We start from the raw sequence: 18446 nt of genomic DNA, 5'->3' as shown, positions 1-18446 counted from the left end.
TCATATCTAACCAAACTGCCTGCATGGGAGACAAATCTGCCCAGTGCTTTGCATTGGACTTTGAAGATGTAGTACTGACAAGAATTGTTTTAAAGCCCTGGTCTTCAATATGTCATCCAGGTAAGCCAGAGCCTGCTGGCTCAACCCATTAAAATGCAAAACAGAACAGGTAGTTTATTGGTTTTAAAGTTTTAGAATGTGTGTAATGTTAGATTACTCTCCAGCACTAAGTTATCTGACCATATTACTCCTGTTCTGTACAATCTCCTCTGGCTACCTATTAATTGGCACATCCAGTATAAATTGCTTACCATTATACATAACCTAATTCACAATAAAAACTGCTGGCTTTCTTCAACCCTACATCTTTACATTCCTTCTCATACGTTAAGCTCTCAAAACCAAATGTTACTGCAAGTACCATCACCCAAATCCACCAGACTTGTCATTACCTGTGAAAGATCCTTTTCCATTGCAGGCCCTATCATTTGGAATATTCTCCCTGCCCATATCCGACTCACTACTGACACTAAGGAATTAAAAAAGGCACTAAAAACTCACCTCTTCAAATCCGCATTCTCCGATCTGTGATCCCTAATCCCCCATGATCTTCTTTCAGAAGAATCCCTTTTTCCTCCTTATCCCCTTTCTGTCATTTGTTTGTTCTTTTTATCTATTTATTTATTTATTTGTATTGTTATATTTTGTCTCATTTAATTTGTATTTTAGTTATTTAGATATACTTAAAATTTATGCATGTTCTATTGTAAACCGCCCTGAACTATGGAGGGCACGGTATACAAGTAATTTTAAATAAATAAATGTTTCCTTTTAGATCAAGGGAGAGCACTAGATGTATTGTATTTGGATTATGTGGAAGGATTTGCCTTTTTGCTAATGATACCAAAATCTGCACCAACGAAGACAGCCAGGATGGTGTGAAAAACAGGAGGAGGGATCTAGCGAAGCTTGAGGAATGGTCTAGGAGCTAAGATTTAATGCTAAAAATGCATAGTTATACATTTAGGATGCAAAACCCCAAGGGAGAGGTGTACAGTATTGGGGATACAATTTTTCTAAGCATGAAAAAAGAGTGGTATCTGGTGATCTAAAGGTAGCCAACCAGGTGGATAAAGCATGGACAAAAGCCAGAAAGATGCTTGCTGCATAGGGAGAGGACTGGTCACCAGGAAAAGAGAGGTAATATTGCCCCTGTATAAGTCCCTGGTGAGAATTCATTTGGGAATACTGGGCCAGATTTTAAAAGGGTTACGCACGTAACCCTTTTAAAACGCCCCTGACGTCAGCCCCTAGTACATATACCCATGCAGGAAGTGCAGCTCTTCAGTATTTTCCGTCTCCATAGCAGTTAGGGACTATCTGCACGCTCTCAAGCGTTAGATCAAATTTAAAGAAGAAAACCCAAAATTGAAAGAAGAAAACCTACCTGAAGATGAGCCCCGCTCTCCTGCAGTGATACCCTCGGGTCCCTCCCCTAGTTGAGATTCCCGAGGTGATTTCCGTGGTCCCTTGGAGGTGAGTCTCGGTCCAGCGGCCGAACTCGGGGTGTTCACGTCTACCCCTATCTAGACGTTTGGTTTATCAGGGCTCCCACTCAGCAAGCTGCTCAGTCATCCCTCAATCCAACCGTATACACTCTCTAATTTCATTAGGATTTCTCGTCAATTACGACAAATCCTACTTAGTCCCATCTCAAACCTTATTGTTCATTGGGGCAGACGTGGACACCTTGCAGGCAAAGGCTTTTCTGCCTCGACAACGAGCTCTCACTCTCGTGTCTCTTGCACACCAGCTGCAGTCCCAGCACTCCGCGACTGCACGCCACTTCCTCATCCTCCTGGGACACATGGCGTCCTCAGTTCAAGTCACACCAATGGCCCGTTTGGCCATGAGTCATGCAGTGGACTCTACGGTCACAATGGACTCAAAGCATTCAGCCCCTGTCGACCATTGTCCACGTAACCGATTCACTCCGTCAGTCTCTTGCCTGGTGGAAAAATCAGAACAATCTCCTCCAAGGCTTGCCCTTCCAAGCTCCAGACCCTCAAATAACTCTCACCACCGATGCTTCCAACCTTGGATGGGGAGCCCATGTGGCCAATCTGCAGACAAAAGGATCTTGGTCTCTAGAGGAAGCCAAACACCAAATAAATTTCCTGGAGCTTCGAGCAATCAGATATGCTCTCAGGGCATTTCAGGATCGCCTCTCAAATCAAATCATCCTGATCCAGATGGACAACCAGGTGGCTATATGGTACATCAACAAACAAGGGGGCATGGGCTCCTTCCTTCTGTGTCAGGAAGCTGCGCAGATATGGGTGGAAGCTCTCTCCCATTCGATGTACCTCAGGGCCACCTGGTTGCCGGGAGTGGACAATGTGTTAGCAGACAAGCTGAGTCGCATCTTTCAACCTCACGAGTGGTCTCTCAACCCCTCAGTGGCAAACTCCATCTTCCAACAGTGGGGATATCCTCAGATAAACCTCTTTGCTTCTGCTCAAAATCACAACGTAGAGAACATCTGCTCTCTCATTCGCAGCAAACACTCTCAGCCCAGAGACCCATTCTCCCTCTCGTGGACAACCGGTCTACTTTATGTATTCCCTCCACTTCCTCTTCTTTCGAAGACTCTCGTGAAGTTACGTCAGGACAAGGGTACCATGATCCTGATTGCACCTCACTGGCCACGCCAGGTGTGGTTTCCAATCCTTCAGGACTTCTCCATTCGCAGGCACATTCTCCTGGGAAAGGACCCGTTTCTAATCACTCAAAACGACGGGTGCCTCCGCCACCCAAATCTTCAAGCCTTGTCCCTGACGGCATGGATGTTGAAAGGTTAATCCTTCAGCCACTTAACCTTTCTGAACCAGTTTCCCGTGTCCTGATTGCTTCGCGGAAGCCTTCCACAAGAAAATCTTACTCTTACAAATGGAACAGGTTTAAGTCACAGTGCTCTTCTCAGTCCCTTGACCCCTTTATCTGTCCAATCACTTAAGTTTTTGGACTATCTCTGGCACTTATCATAGTCAGGTCTAAAAACTTCTTCCATCAGAATGCATGTCAGTGCGGTAGCCGCCTTCCACAAAGGTGTCGGGGATGTTCCTATCTCAGTACAACCCCTTGTAACACATTTTCTGAAGGGCTTGTTTCACCTCAAGCCTCCACTGCGTCCTCTGCCCCTTCTTGGGACCTTAATCTAGTTTTGGGTCGGTTCATGAAATCACCATTCGAGCCTCTTCACTCATGTGAACTTCGATATCTCACATGGAAAGTGATTTTCCTTCTGGCAATCACTTCCGCTCGCAGTGTTAGTGAATTACAGGCCCTAGTTACATGTCCGCCTTACACTAAACTTCTGCAGGACCAGGCAGTACTCCGCACTCACCCTAAATTCTTACCTAAGGTAGTTTCGGAGTTTCATCTCAATCAATCCATTATACTACCGAACCTTTTTTCCCAGGCTCCATTCCAATCCAGGAGAGCAAGCTCTGCATACCCTTGACTGTAAACGGGCTCTAGTGTTCTACCTAGACCATACAGCTGCCCACAGGAAGAGCAGTCAGTTGTTCGTCTCTTTCCTAACAAATTAGGGCAGCCTGTGGGTAAGCAGATTCTCTCCTCCTGGTTGGCGGAATGCATATCCTTTTGCTATCAGCAAGCGGGCATTCCATTTCAAGACCGTGTTAAAGCACACTCTGTGAGGGCCATGGCGACTTCAGTAGCACACCTGCGATCGGTGCCGCTTCCTGACATTTGCAGGGCTGCCACCTGGAGTTCTCTCCATACCTTTGCAGCCCACTATTGCGTGGACAAAGCCGGAAGACACGATTCCATCTTCGGCCAGTCTGTCCTTCGTAACCTGTTTACAACGTGACATACCAACAGGGCCGCCATCAGGGCAGTATTCTTGGGCCTGCAGTATGGGGCCCCAGGATCTACTGCCACATATGGGGGCCGCCGCAGCCGCCAGGCGGCAGGTGCGCTTGGGGGATGTATTAGTTCATGGCAAAGAGGCCCACTGAGGCTCTCTCCGACAGTCTGTCGCCCAGGGGCCTACTGAAACCTGGAGCCGGCCCTGGGTGCGGGCCCCAGAGAAGGGAGAGAATCAATGCTATGCGTGTCTTTTAGACACGCATAGCATTGATTTACAGAGCACCGCAGACAGAGACTCGTCCGCGCGCTCTGTCCTGCCAGCGTTCACTATCTGACGCGGCTGTGACGTCACCGCCGCGTCAGACAGTATGCGCCGGCAAAGCACGCGGGCCGTCGCTGTCTGCTTGCTGATTGGGCCTCAAAATTCCTGATGGCAGCCCTGCATACCAACACCCTTCCGCCTGCCCGTTAGGGTTCAGGATGCCCTCGGCCAAATTTTAGCCCAGACCTAGTGCTTTGCACACCTGGGTACATTTGGTGCATGCTCGGACATCCTCAGCTCTGTACTCATCCATATGTGAGGACTACCATCCTGCTTGTCCTGTGAGAAAGCAAATGTTGATTACCTGTAACAGGTGTTCTCACAGGACAGCAGGCTGCAGGGTTAGTGCCATGCTGGGCATGCCCAGTAGGTGCCAGTCAAAGTTCTGGAAACTTTGACAAAAGTGTTCCGTGATTGGGCTCCATCCTGTGATGTCACCCATATGTGAGGACTAACATCCTGCTGTCCTGTGAGAACACCTGTTACAGGTAAGCAACATTTGCTTTTTGTAGTTTAATTCATATGGTTGCATCTGATGATATGGACTCCTTATCAGAAGCTCATGTCTCAATAAATCTGTTTGTGTATAAGATGCCACCAGCTTCTTTGTCATTTTTGCTGCTGCAGACTAATATAGCGGCTCCTTGGGAAGTTTTCATCATGTGGTTTTAGGAACCATATCCCATGGAGGTTATGGTCTATGTGTAGGGATAGGGAGATTTGAGGTCACAAAGTGAGTAGTCTGTTTAGGAATCCAGCCAGTATCTCATTTGTGCTCTCTGACCACCATGCTATGCTGCTAAATCTGTGTTGAGTAAAACAATTCTCTATTTTTTCTATATTTGTATACCAGTCAGAAATAGCATTATCTTTCCTGATGTAGTACCATGTCTTGTCTAACAAAAATTTTGCTTGGTAAAAATGGTAATTCATGAGGGCATAGTCTAAAATTATAATATTTTTCTATTTCTTAGGTATTAGTACCTACTAGTGTATCCATGGTTGGAAAGCACTTGGGACCCAGAAAAGAGCATCTAGGTCTTAAAAATAAAGAAAATGAAGAAAACAGTGGTCCAACTACAACAGTTTTTGTTGGAAATATTTCTGAGAAGGCCTCAGACATGCTGATCCGGCAACTTCTAGCTGTAAGTGCATTCTGATTGCGAAACTGCAGTTTGCGTTCTGGCTCTAAATCTTAATTGTACAGTCTGTTAGAGTTCACTCTTGACTAGTGCCATTAATCCCTGCACTGGATTGTAAGTGATTAAGTAATTTTTTAAGACCTTGTTGGGTTAGTAGTTAAATATAATAAGGATATGTAGTAGTATGTTTTTTTCTGTACTATATTATGAACTGGAATTTTTCTCATGTACTTGTCCAATCTCCATGTTGTCATAGAAAGATATTTACAAATCATCAAACTACTGAGGGGCACTATTCAGCTTTATTATAGTTTCATATGAGAAGATTATCAGGAACATGCAAACTTCTGGTATCAACAGCAGACAGTAAAGACCAGATCCTCAGCTTCCCTGTGGGTAAAAGCTATGAACATTAACTTGAGCACTGCTCAAATGACTGAAGTAGTATTTATTTAAAAAAAAAAAAAAAAGCCAATTTATATCTTGCTGATTTTTTTTTTTATTTATGAATTTTTCATACATTGTCCTCTACAGCTCAACACTTCTAATCCTTTCCAAAATACACTTCTGTCATAATATAGTAACACAGATATAGACAGATAAGAATCATTTGGACCCTCAGTCTTCCAGTTGCTCCATTTTACAACTCTTGCTTGTGCTCGCTACACTAAGTTCTTCCAGCAGGCGGTTGCTCTTTATACTTTTACCATTTGCTGAGAAGTGTAGTCGTCATGTTCTGTTGCCCATGTGAGTTGCTATCTTCCTTTTCCTTTGTTCCAACTCTACCCCATTTTCCACCATTCCTTACCACTGCGCTCTGTATTGGTAACAGATAGGCTTGAATTTAGCCACAGATTGTTAGTATCATCTCTGTTTGTAGTTTATTTCAAGTATCCCCTACCCTCTAAATCAGTTTTTTCCTTCTGTTATCCCCAATCCTGTCTCATAGCTGGATATTGTGCTCCCTTTTTCCCCCCTGTGGAAAATGCTACCATCTTGTTTGTTGAAGTCTGATTAGATATTTTAATGTTTCTAGCATATCTTCTTTTTCTTTTTTTCTTTCAGAGCAGGGCTTCTTAAACCTGGCCTGGTGACTCCACAGCCAGTCAGATATTGATATCCACAATGAATACACATGCAAGAAATTAGCTTATAATGAATTTCTAGTCTATGCAAATTTATCTCATGCTTGTTCATTGACTGTGGTGGTCACTCCCTCAGGTTTGGGAATCCCTATTCCAGAGGATATATTTTGGGTTCCTTAAAACCTCTATTTAGTACTTGTGTAGTAGTCCTTGCATCATTTTGGCAGCTGTCTGAACTGCGTCCATCCTTTGTGTCCTCGCAAAGACGTGGTCTCCTAAACTGAACATACTATTCAAAATGGGGTCTCATTAATGATGTGTCAGAACAGTATTCCCCTGTTATTCTTATGGTGCCTGCTATGTTCTCTGAGAATAATGCAGAATTATAGGCACTGTGTGGTGCAAAATTACTAAAATTGTGACACTTTTCCTATACACTCATGCTTTTCCCAGGGACTCAGTTAGCCAGTACCGTGGCAACAGCACAGGAGTATGTTTGAACAGTATGGAACCCAATTAGAAGGTGCCAAGGGGAAGAGTAGCCATAGGGAAGCGTATTGAAGTAGGGATGAAAGGGAGGGCTCTGGAAGATAGAATGGGGGATAAAGAGAGGGACAAGAGAGTGAGCACTGGAAACGTGTGTGTTGGGGAGGTGGAGTCACAAGAAAATTGATTTTCTTCCTCTGAGTTGAAAGTGGAGGAAAATTGAAAAATACCAGTTAAGCTTATAGATTTTAATTGCTTTCTTTGCACAGATAGGTAGATAGTTCATCCTCAGGTTTCAAATCTACTTGTATCATAAGGATTTATTTATTTTATTGCTAATATATTGGCAATGGCACTATTAAATGGCTAAACCCCCCCCCCCCATTATGCATCAGGCCCATTGTATTTTTTGTGATATATTTTCTACAGGAGTTAAAGCAACTCTGACATCATTGATCTTTTCTCTCATTCCAGGAGGATTTCCTGGTTGCCATATTATATTGTACTAAACACATGTATTACATTTTCCAAACATAAATGGCTGGTCTGCCACTAATTAAAACCTATTCTTACACTGTTAGCAGTAATCGCTGAAAACTTCTGATTGATGACTGCTAAAATGAGTCCTAGTGGCCTATTAAAATTTTCTGTTCAAGGATGTTAAGATACATGTATTTATAAACTACTTGTAAAGCATTTCCCTGTCAATTGCTACAGAAAGATGAATGGGTAAAATAATTATCAGGCCGATACAGTTAATGTTAACCTGCCATTGGACGCGTGTTCTCCCTTACCCCTTACGCAGAAAATGCGCGTCCAACCCGCTGAACCTAATAGTGCCCTTAACATGCAAATGCATGTTGATGGCCCTGTTAGGTATTTGCGCGTGATTCAGAAAGTAAAATGTGCAGCCAAGCCGCACATTTTACTTTCAGAAATTAGCGTCTACCCAAAGGTAGGCGCTAATTTCTTCCGGCACCGGGAAAGTGCACAGAAAAGCAGTAAAAACTGCTTTTCTGTGCACCCTCCGACTTAATATCATGGCGATATTAAAGTTGGAGGTCCCGAAGAGTAAAAAAAAAAAAAAAGTAAAAAAAAATAAATAAATAAATTTGAAGTCGGCAGGTGGCTGTCGGGTCGAAAACTGGCCGCTCAATTTTGCCGGCGTCCGGTTTCCGAGCCTGTGGCTGTCAGTGGGCTCGAGGACCGACGCCAGCAAAATTGAGCGTCTGCTGTCAAACCCGCTGACAGCCGCCGCTCCTGTCAAAAAGGAGGCGCTAGGGACGCGCTAATGTCCCTAGCGCCTCCTTTTGCCCATTTCTACCAACGTGTGCCGGGCCTGTGCGCACCTGGCTCTGTCCTCCCAAAATAAGTTGGGAGGACAGAGCCAGGTGCTCTGTCCTCCCAACTTATTTTGCAATTACTTTAAAGCAAAACCACAGAGTTGTTCTGGAATTCAGTTAATCTTTTCAGTGCTTGGATCAGTTCTGTCAGCATTTGTATGTAGACTGATAACTTAGAGTGGGTGTATATGTTCATTTTTTTGACCCTCTCCACTGCTGTGTTGACATAGGTACTAAAAAAAAATGTTGACTAATTGGTGCAGGTAAATTTTAAAATAATAAATAGTAATAGCTTTATTTTATTTTATTTAGAAGTGTGGCTTGGTTTTGAGTTGGAAGAGAGTTCAAGGAGCATCTGGGAAACTTCAAGGTAAATGTATGTTCTGTTTTCTGGTTTTATATATTTAGATTATAGAAATTGTAGTTATGTAACTGTATTATTAGGGATCACCAGAATTGCATTTTGGTAATTGTTTAAAATGTGAGTCGTTTATCTTTCAGAATAAACCAGAAGCCTAATCCGATGTATTAAGAAAGTAATGCTCCAAATTGCCTGTTGCAACCTTCCTATATCTGACTTTTCAGATTATTTTTTTTCCCAGAACTGCTGAAGGACATACCTTGAGGCTCTCAGTTTATAAAGTAATGTGTGTATATGTCCAAACTAAGGAGATTTCCAGTAAACAGTTCAAATTTGTCTGTGTTGTATCCTCTGTAAAACTGGCTGGTATTTATGCCTTTATATAATTTTTAAGTAAAGAACAAATAATTGACAAATAGAAACATAATTCTGATGGTCCCTATTATACACTTTTGCTGTTTGATTTTTGCCTGCCATATTGTTGAAATATGTCCCTGAAGCCTGAAGGATGTTTTAGGGCTTAACTGTTACGATCCATATATCAATAGGAAAGAAATGTAGCTTCTGACATTTAATTTTTAAAGTAATGGTTGAGACACTAACTTCCAGCAGTGTGTGGTTAAAAAAACAAAACAAAAACTGAGGCTGGCTAGCAAGTAAAGATCTGGTTTGTTTTTTGTTTTGTTTTTTTAAGGAACACATGGAATGGAAATCAAACAATTTTATTAGGATCATACATATCTTTAATAAAAATATTTGATATGAAATACAGTTAGCTATACCATATTTAAAAAAAAATGAATATAACACCAGTTCTTATTACTACCCCCACTCCCTCTCCCCCCCAACACACACACGCATGAGTTATTTCTTAGAAAATCATAAGAAGTGCCATACTGGTTCAGACCAAGGTCCATCAAACCTAGCATCCTTTCTCTGATAGTGGCCAGTCAAGTTCACATGTACCCAGCAGATTCCCCAATAGTTGATTAATTTCTTATATGTCACTCCCAGGGATAAGTGTTGGCTTTCCCAAGTCTGTGGCTAGTAACAGTTTATGGACTTTCCCTTCAGGAACCTGTCCAACCCGCTTTTGAATACCACTGTTAGTTGCCTTGACCACTGGCAATAGATTCCATAGCTTTATTGTGCACTGAGTGAAAAAAATATGCTTATGATGTATTTTAAATCTTCCAGTTGCTAGTTTTATGGACTGTCCCCTAGTCCTAGTATTATTTGAAAGGGTAAATAACTAACTATTTCCTGGTTTCACTCCACTCATGATTTTATAAATCTTAATCATATCCCCCCTGTCATTTCTTTTCCAAGGTAAAGAGCACTAATTTGTTCAGCCTTTTTCTGAGGACAAGCAGGATGACAGTCCTCGCACATGGGTGTCATCATCCGATGGAGCCTGGCATGAAAAACTTGTCAAAATTTCTAGAACTTTGACTGAGCCTCACCTAGCATGCCCATGCATGCATTATACTACGCTTCCACATGAGGTTCCCTCAGGCTTTCTTTTTCCACGAAGCCTGGTAGTTGTGTGGTTTTTTTTTTTTTTTTTTTTTTTTTTTATCTTTCAGTCTTGTTTTTTCTCATTTACGAATTCCCGAGAGATTTTTCTCTGCACTGTTTGTTGTGGGGTCCCACGGTCTTCCTGTAGTATCCCTATGTAGGTTTTTTTGGTGTTTCTTTTATGTTTTTGGCCCGTAACTGAGCTGTGACCTCTCTGTTCGTACCGCTTCTTTAAGGTAACAGCGGAGAGATCTTGATAGATATTTATTCTATAATTGTTCCATTGTATCTCCTTCAGCTGCCTAGAGATGGTATACACGCGGTCTTTGAGAGGGAAACTGGTGAAGCAGAGCACTATGTCCCTGGGCTGTTGATCTCGCCACGGTCCCAAAGCACGGTGCGCTCACTCAAATTTAATCTCAGACTGAAGTGTTGTTGGCTCAGGGGAGCCCTCAGCACCCTGAGAGAGGATAAATTGGCATATCTGTGCTGCAGTGGAATGAGCATCAGCGAATTTTGGAAGTTCAGGGACTCCCCGGATACACAAATTATTGCGTCTGCTGTGATTTTCCAAGTCCTCTATTTTACTTTGAATTTCTTGAATATGAATGGTAGTAACGTCTTGTTGTGCAAGTAATGAGTTAATGGAATCCCCATGTGCATCCACGCGGTTCTCTGTGTCGTCAACCCGATTACCCAAGGCTGCCAGGTCCTCTTTTAAGTCTGCTATTGACGCCATTATCTCCTCCTGTCTATTGAAGACATCTGGAAAACTGCAACTTGGTCATCAGTGCACACCTTCACGTCCCATTCCTGCCTGGACGATCTTTCAAGAAGAGAGAGTAAATTTTGTCAAGCAGTCTTGCATAGCCTGTTCACCCATTAAGTCCACTCTTCATGGTAGTGTCCGGATTGCTTTTTCACTAAGCATTCTGCTATAACTGTCAGCTTGGGACTCCCCATGCATTATGGCTAATTCAGCCCTGCTTGTCGACTGAAAAAGCAAGTTTACTTACTGTAAACAAGTTCTCCATAGACAGCAGGATAAATTATCCATGCTAAATATTCATCCTCCTCCCTGGAGAGTCGACTACCTAGCTCAACTTAGCTTTAAAACTGATGGAGGGGCTTATGAGGCAACATCTTTGTGGGATCTCCTGCACATGCTTGGTAGAACAAAAGCTACATGAAGTAAGAGAAGGGTCTGTTCGGCTCTGTTAAATGATGTCATCCATGTGTCCGGATTGCATCTGCCTTGTATTCGATGTCTTCTTCTGCATCAGTGGGTGTAGGTTCAGGTGTCTTGGTTGAGAACTCACTAAGGACTAGTGGCTTCAATAGTGAGACATGGAACGCATTATGAATCTTCAATGCTGGTGGAAGCTTCAGACTATAAGATTGCCTAGTCGTCGGATAATGGGAAAGGGTCCAACGAAGTGTGGAGCAAAATGAGCTGAAGGTAGCTTGAGTCTTAAATGCTTTGTGGATAGCCAGACTTTGTCACCAGGCTGGAAATCTGGAGCCTTGCAGTGATGAGCATCATAGCCTTTCTTTGCTCGTTGTCCTGCTTTATGAAGCATCTCTTTGGTCTGAGTCCATAGTTGTTGAATATCTTTGGCAGTAGATTGAGCTGCCGGGGACGACACTGACAGTGGAAGTGGTAATGGTAGTCATCTGTAGACCACTTCAAATGGTGTTGATCCAGTTGATGTTGCTGGATGAGAGTTGATGGCGAATTCAGCCCAGGGCAACAGTTCAGCCCAATCATTTTGACGAGTGCCCACATAGGCACAAATGAACTGCTTGAGTGTCCTATTCATTCTCTCCATTTGCCCGTTAGACCATGGATGGTATGCTGAGCTGAAGTCGAGAGAGATATCAAACTTCTTGCACAATGCCTTCCAGAACTTAGCTGTGAATTGGGCCCCTCGATCAGAGACTATGTGCTTTGGCATGCCGTGTAGGCGAAAGATGTGCGTGATGAAGAGCTTAGCAAGCTCCATGGCTGTGGGTAAGCCAGGGAGAACATAAGAAAATGCCATACTGGGTCAGACCAAGGGTCCATCAAGCCCAGCATCCTGATTCCAACAGTGACCAATCCAGGCCATAAGAACCTGGCAAGTACTCAAAAACTAAGTCTATTCCATGTTACCATTGCTAATGGCAGTGGCTATTCTCTAAGTGAACTTAATAGCAGGTAATGGACTTCTCCAAGAACTTATCCAATCCTTCTTTAAACACAGCTATACTAACTGCACTAACCACATCCTCTGGCAACAAATTCCAGAGTTTAATTGTGCGTTGAGTAAAAAAAAACTTTCTCTGATTAGTTTTAAATGTGCCCCATGCTAACTTCATGGAGTGCCCCCTAGTCTTTCTATTATCCGAAAGAATAAATAACCGATTCACATCTACTCATTCTAGACCTCTCATGATTTTAAACATCTCTATCATATCCCCCCCTCAGCCGTCTCTTCTCCAAGCTGAAAAGTCCTAACCCCTTTAGTCTTTCTCCATAGGGGAGCTGTTCCATTCCCCTTATCATTTTGGTAGCCCTTCTCTGTACCTTCTCCATCGCAGTTATATCTTTTTTGAGATGTGGCGACCAGAATTGTACACAGTATTCAAGGTGCGGTCTCACCATGGAGCGATACAGAGGCATTATGATATTTTCCGTTTTATTCACCATTCCCTTTCTAATAATTCCCAACATTCTGTTTGCTTTTTTGACTGCCGCAGCACACTGAACCGACGATTTCAATGTGTTATCCACTGACGCCTAGATCTCTTTCTTGGGTTGTAGCACCTAATATGGAACCCAACATTGTGTAATTATAGCATGGGTTATTTTTCCCTATATGCATCACCTTGCACTTATCCACATTAAATTTCATCTGCCATTTGGATGCCCAATTTTCCAGTCTCACAAGGTCTTCCTGTAATTTATCACAATCTGCTTGTGATTTAACTACTTTGAACAATTTTGTGTCATCTGCAAATTTGATTATCTCACTTGTCGTATTTCTTTCCAGATCATTTATAAATATATTGGAAAGTAAGGGTCCCAATACAGATCCCTGAGGCACTCCACTGTCCACTCCCTTCCACTGAGAAAATTGTCCATTTAATCATACTCTGTTTCCTGTCTTTTAGCCAGTTTGCAATCCACGAAAGGACATCGCCATCTATCCCATGACTTTTTACTTTTCCTAGAAGCCTCTCATGAGGAACTTTGTCAAACACCTTCTGAAAATCCAAGTATACTACATCTACAGGTTCACCTTTATCCACATGTTTATTAACTCCTTCAAAAAAGTGAAGCAGATTTGTGAGGCAAGACTTGCCTTGGCTAAAGCCATGCTGACTTTGTTCCATTAAACCATGCCTTTCTATGTGTTCTGTGATTTTGATGTTTAAAACACTTTCCACTATTTTTCCTGGCACTGAAGTCACAAAGTGAGCCATCTTTGAGAAACCATCTACTGTTACCCAGATCATGTTGTTTCCTCCTGAGAGTGGTAAGTCTACCACAAAGTCTGTAGCAATGTGTGTCCATGGCTCATCTGGTACTGGCAAGGGTTGGAGTAGACCCCAAGAACGACCGGGTGGCGGTTTCTGTCTGGCACAACTTGAGCACGAAGCAACGTGGTGGGCCATCAGTAATACTTCTGCACTTTAGCCAGAGTTCTGTGTTGACCAGGGTGTCCAGCCAGTTTGGAGTCGTGAGCCCAGGCTAATAGCTTTTTTCTTAGGTTCTTGGGTACAATGGTTTTACCCGCAGGTACTGGGTGAGTAGCTGACAAGATAACTCTATTCGGGTCGATGACATGTTGAGGTTCATCTGGAACATCCTCAGAGAGGAATGAGTGAGATAGGGCATCTGCTCTGACATTCTTATCTCCAGGGCGGTATTTCAGCACAAAGTCAAATCTGTTGAAGAGCAGGAACCATCTCGCTTGCCTATGGTTTATGCGCGATGCGTGGCGGAGGTACTCCAGATTTTTATGGTCTGTAAAAAAAAAATGTGATCTGATGTTGTGCTCCTTCTTTCCAAGGGCACCACTCGTCGAATGCCATCTTTATTGCCAAGAGCTCTTTATCTCCTGTTCCGTAGTTCTTCTCTGCAGGTGAGAAGCGACAGGAGAAAAATGAGCATGAGTGGAAGGCTTTAGAATCACTGGCCTGATTTAGCATGGCCCCTACGCCAATGTCTGAGGCATTGACCTCAACGATGAAGGGCCTAGTCTGATCCAGATGTGGAGGCCTGGCTTGCTCGAGAAGGCGATTTTAGTTTCTGGAATGCTGTTACTGTCTCTGTAGACCAATTGACAACGTTGGCACCTTTCTTCGTCATAGCTGTAAGCGGAACAGTTAGAGAGGAGTAGTTCTTGATGAATGTTCTGTAGTAGTTGGTGAAACCCAGAAATCGTCTGAGAGCCTTTAGACCTGTGGGTTTTGTCCATTTCTTAATGCTCTCCAGCTTCTGTGGGTCCATCTGGAAACCTTGGTTGGAAACAATGTACCCTAAGAAAGGCACGGATTCCTTGTGAAACTCGCACTTAGACAACTTAGCGTATAGACTATTCTCGCGGAGTCTTTGCAGCACTCTTTTAACATCCTCCAAATGAGTGGTCATGACTTCGGAAAATATCAAGATGTCATCTAAGTATACGACGACACATTTGTAGAGAAGGTCCCGCAGAATGTCGTTCATGTTTTGGAAGACAGCTGGGACGTTGCAAGCCAAAGGGCATCACTAGATATTCAAAGTGACCGTCGCGGGTATTGAAGGCTGTCTTCCATTCATCGCCAGAGCGGATGCGAACTAAGTTGTAGGCTCCCTTGAGATCAAGCTTGGAGAATATCTTGGCTCCCTGTAGTCTATCAAATAGGTCTGAGATGAGTGGTAAGGGATAGCAGTCTTTCACAGTGATCTTGTTGCGACCTCTATAGTCTATACGTGGACGCAACATTCCATCCTTCTTCCCCATAAAGAAGAAGCCTGCGCCAGCAGGAGACTTGGAGGGTCTTATGAAGCCTTTTTTAAGGTTCTCCTGTATATATTCAGACATGGCTTTATTTTCTACCATGGAGAGAGGGTAGACCCGTCCTTTGTGTGGTTCAGTGTTAGGCTTCAAATTGTTGGTGCAGTCATAGGATCTGTGTGGCGGTAGTACATCTGCAGCTTCTTTGGAAAATACATCTTGAAAAGATGCATATTGAGGCAGCAACCCAGGCATCAATGGGGTAGTTGGCATGCATGGTATAAGAGCGATCGCCATCAGACATTTACCATGGCAATCTGGACCCCAGCGTGAAAGTTCCAGAGTGGCCCAATTGAATTGAGGCATATACTGCTGCAGCCATGGTAGCCCCAGTACTATAGGGTGCATGGCCTTCTCTAAAACAAAGAAGGAGATAGTTTCAGAATGGAGAGCACTGGTCCGCAAACATACTGATTTGGTGAGTTGGGTTACTTTGCCCAGTAAGGGCTCTCCATGAATTGAAGATAGGAGTAGTGGAGAAGTCATGGTGGTAGAGGGAATCCACAAGTGCTCCACTAATCGTTGTAAAATGAAATTACCTCATGCCCCTAAGTCCACTAGGGCTAGAGCCTGATATTCTAAGGGTCCGCAGATCAAGGATACAGGAAGAGAGAGTGGAAGAGAGGTGCAGTAAGACCTAAGAAGAGTCCTCCCGCAGGACTTAGATCTGCCAGTTTCCCGGACATATAGGGCATGTTTGAACAGCATGGCTAACTTGTCCACAATACATGCAAAGCCCCAGCTTCTTCCGCGTTCTTCTCTCTTTTGACGTCAGGTGACTGTGGCCTAATTGCATTGGTTGTTCCTCGCCAGCAACTGGACCCGAGAGAATAGACCTGGGTGTGGACTTAACTTGAGCTTCACCTTGAAAGGGTCTTCTGGGAGTCTTGCTCTCTTGAACCTTGTCACGAAGTCGGCGATCAATCCTTGTTGCCAACTTCAGTTCAGCCAAGATCTCAGGCATCACACGAGCTGCCAGCTCGTCTTTCAAACAAAAGTTCAGTCCTTCAAAGAAGAGGGTCCGCAGGCATTTAGGGTCCCAATGTAATTCAGACGCCAGTGTCTTGAGTTCTATAGCGAAGTCGGCTAAAGGTTTAGTACCTTGCTTTAGGTGAACCAACGAAGATCCTGCAGTGGTATACCGGGCAGGGTCATCAAACACTGATCTGAACAGTTCAAGGAATCCGGCAAGATTATGTAGGATAGGATCATCGTGCTCCCACAGTGAAGAGGCCCAAGCCAATGCTCTTCAGTCCAGATAAGACAAGATATAGATGGTCTTGGCATAAGCGTTGGAAAATTGCATGCAACACTGGTTAATAAAACCTCTACATTTCCAAACTTCCCCCGAGAAGCGTGTTGGAGCAGATAGAGGTACAATTGTCTTGACCGTCACTTCTGGCGATGTAACTCCTTTACCTGTGGTGGTGGGTAAGTTCATCTGTGCATGCAGCTGGTTGAAATCAGCAGTCAAATTCTCCAGCACATTCTGCTGTTCAGAGGTTCGCTGGGCCAGGCCTGGAATGGCCTGCAATGTGGTGAGCTGAGCCAAATCCATGGAGTTAGCAATCTGTTAGGGTTTAGCATTGTTTGGGTGGATTCTTGGGTACTGTGGCAGATGACCACGCCCATGGGGAGCCACAGTACTGGGCTAGACTCGGGATGCACTAACACAGAATTTAGCTCTTTTATTGTACAGCTTGATGTTTACCCCCAGAGGTAGCAGTACTGGGACCTTCGGCAGAGGGAACCCGTCTCACCACGTTGATAAAGGGGATTCCGGAGTAGGTTTCCCAGGCAAGTCAATGCTGTAGATGAGACAGACTGAGAGTTTGATTACTCACTAGATGGTAGCTGTAGATTGGCAATTCCACCAGGCTGAAGTAGAAGTACAGGCACTGAGGCAGGGAGAGCAGGCCCTCGAGGAGCAAGTACCTGATACCAGTAAGGCACCTGAAATAAAGCAGAGGGCCCCTGAGGAGCGGGTACCCAGGTTAGACAAAATCCCAAAGGGCAGAGAGAGTGCTTAAAGCAGCAGAGTAGCTTACACCGGCCGAGACCAATCCGGGCAGGCTAAATACCTGGGTGGCGTGACGTCACTTGAGGGGGATGCCCCCGAGGTTTGCGCCATAGCTGAAATAAAGACGTGGGTAGCACGCGTACCCTAGGAGGCCCTTGGGAGAAACATGGCGGGAGGCAACGCCATAGCCGTTCCGGGGATGCCGGAGTGAGCGGCAGCCATCTTCCGAAGGCTAGCAGGGAGAGCTGAGAAAAAGGTGAGGCACAAGGGTCGAAGCCGGACGCAACACCTCGACAGTGGATTGGCTCTGAGGCTGCCGTATGTGTTTGTGTGTGAGAGAGAATGAATGGTTGCCTGCCTCTGGAGAGTGTGTGTATCCAAATGAATGGTGTGTGTGTAAGAATGAATGGAACCTGCCTGGTGTGTGCGTGGAACAATGAATGGGTGCCTGCCTGGTGTGTGTGTGTAAGAATGAATGGCTGCCTGCCTTGTGTGTGTTTGTGTGTGTAAGAATGAATGGAACCTGCCTGGTGTGTGCGTGGAACAATGAATGGGTGCCTGCCTGGTGTGTGTGTGTAAGAATGAATGGCTGCCTGCCTTGTGTGTGTTTGTGTGTGTAAGAATGAATGGCTGCCTGCCTGGTGTGTGTGTCTGTGTGTGTAAGAATGAATGGCTGCCTGCCTGGTGGGTGTGTGTGTAAGAATGAATGGCTGCCTGCCTGGTGTGTGTGTGTAAGAATGAATGCCTGCGTGTCTGTGTGTGTGTCTGTATGTGTGTGCAAGAATGAATGGCTGCGTGTCTGTGTGTGTGCAAAAAGGAATGGCTGCTTGTCTCTGTGTGTGTGTAAGAATGAATGGCTGCGTGTGTGTGTGTGTGTGTAAGAATGAATGGCTGCGTGTGTGTGTGTGTGTAAGAATGAATGGCTGCGTGTGTGTGTGTGTGTAAGACTGAATGGCTGCGTGTGTGTGTGTAAGACTGAATGGCTGCGTGTCTGTGTGTGTAAGACTGAATGGCTGCGTGTCTGTGTGTGTAAGACTGAATGGCTGCCTGCCTGGTGTGTGTGTGTAAGAATGAATGGCTGCCTGCCTGGTGTGTGGGTGTAAGAATGAATGGCTGCCTGCCTGGTGTGTGGGTGTAAGAATGAATGGCTGCCTGCCTGGTGTGGGTGTAAGAATGAATGGCTGCCTGGTGTGTGTGTGTGTGTGTGTAAGAATGAATGGCTGCCTGGTG

General features: G+C 44.4%; 1 protein-coding gene across 3 annotated transcripts in view; it reads left to right on the top strand.

Annotated features, from left to right (window-relative positions):
• The window catches only part of RBM25 (RNA binding motif protein 25), a 287767-nt gene that overhangs the window by 36877 nt on the left and 232444 nt on the right, over nucleotides 1-18446 (top strand). For 2 of the 3 annotated variants that reach the window (XM_029598715.1, XM_029598713.1), the window contains exons 4-5: nucleotides 5191-5361; nucleotides 8585-8648. In XM_029598715.1, coding sequence (XP_029454575.1) covers nucleotides 5191-5361; nucleotides 8585-8648 — 235 coding nt within the window. The remainder of the gene's footprint in view (nucleotides 1-5190; nucleotides 5362-8584; nucleotides 8649-18446) is intronic. The other variant, XM_029598714.1, reaches the window with a different exon arrangement.

Source organism: Rhinatrema bivittatum, chromosome 4 (assembly GCF_901001135.1).
Source record: "Rhinatrema bivittatum chromosome 4, aRhiBiv1.1, whole genome shotgun sequence".
Classification (NCBI taxonomy): Eukaryota; Metazoa; Chordata; class Amphibia; order Gymnophiona; family Rhinatrematidae; genus Rhinatrema; species Rhinatrema bivittatum.
Note: the sequence above shows the minus strand (reverse complement) of the source record. Positions and strands in the feature narration are given on the sequence as shown.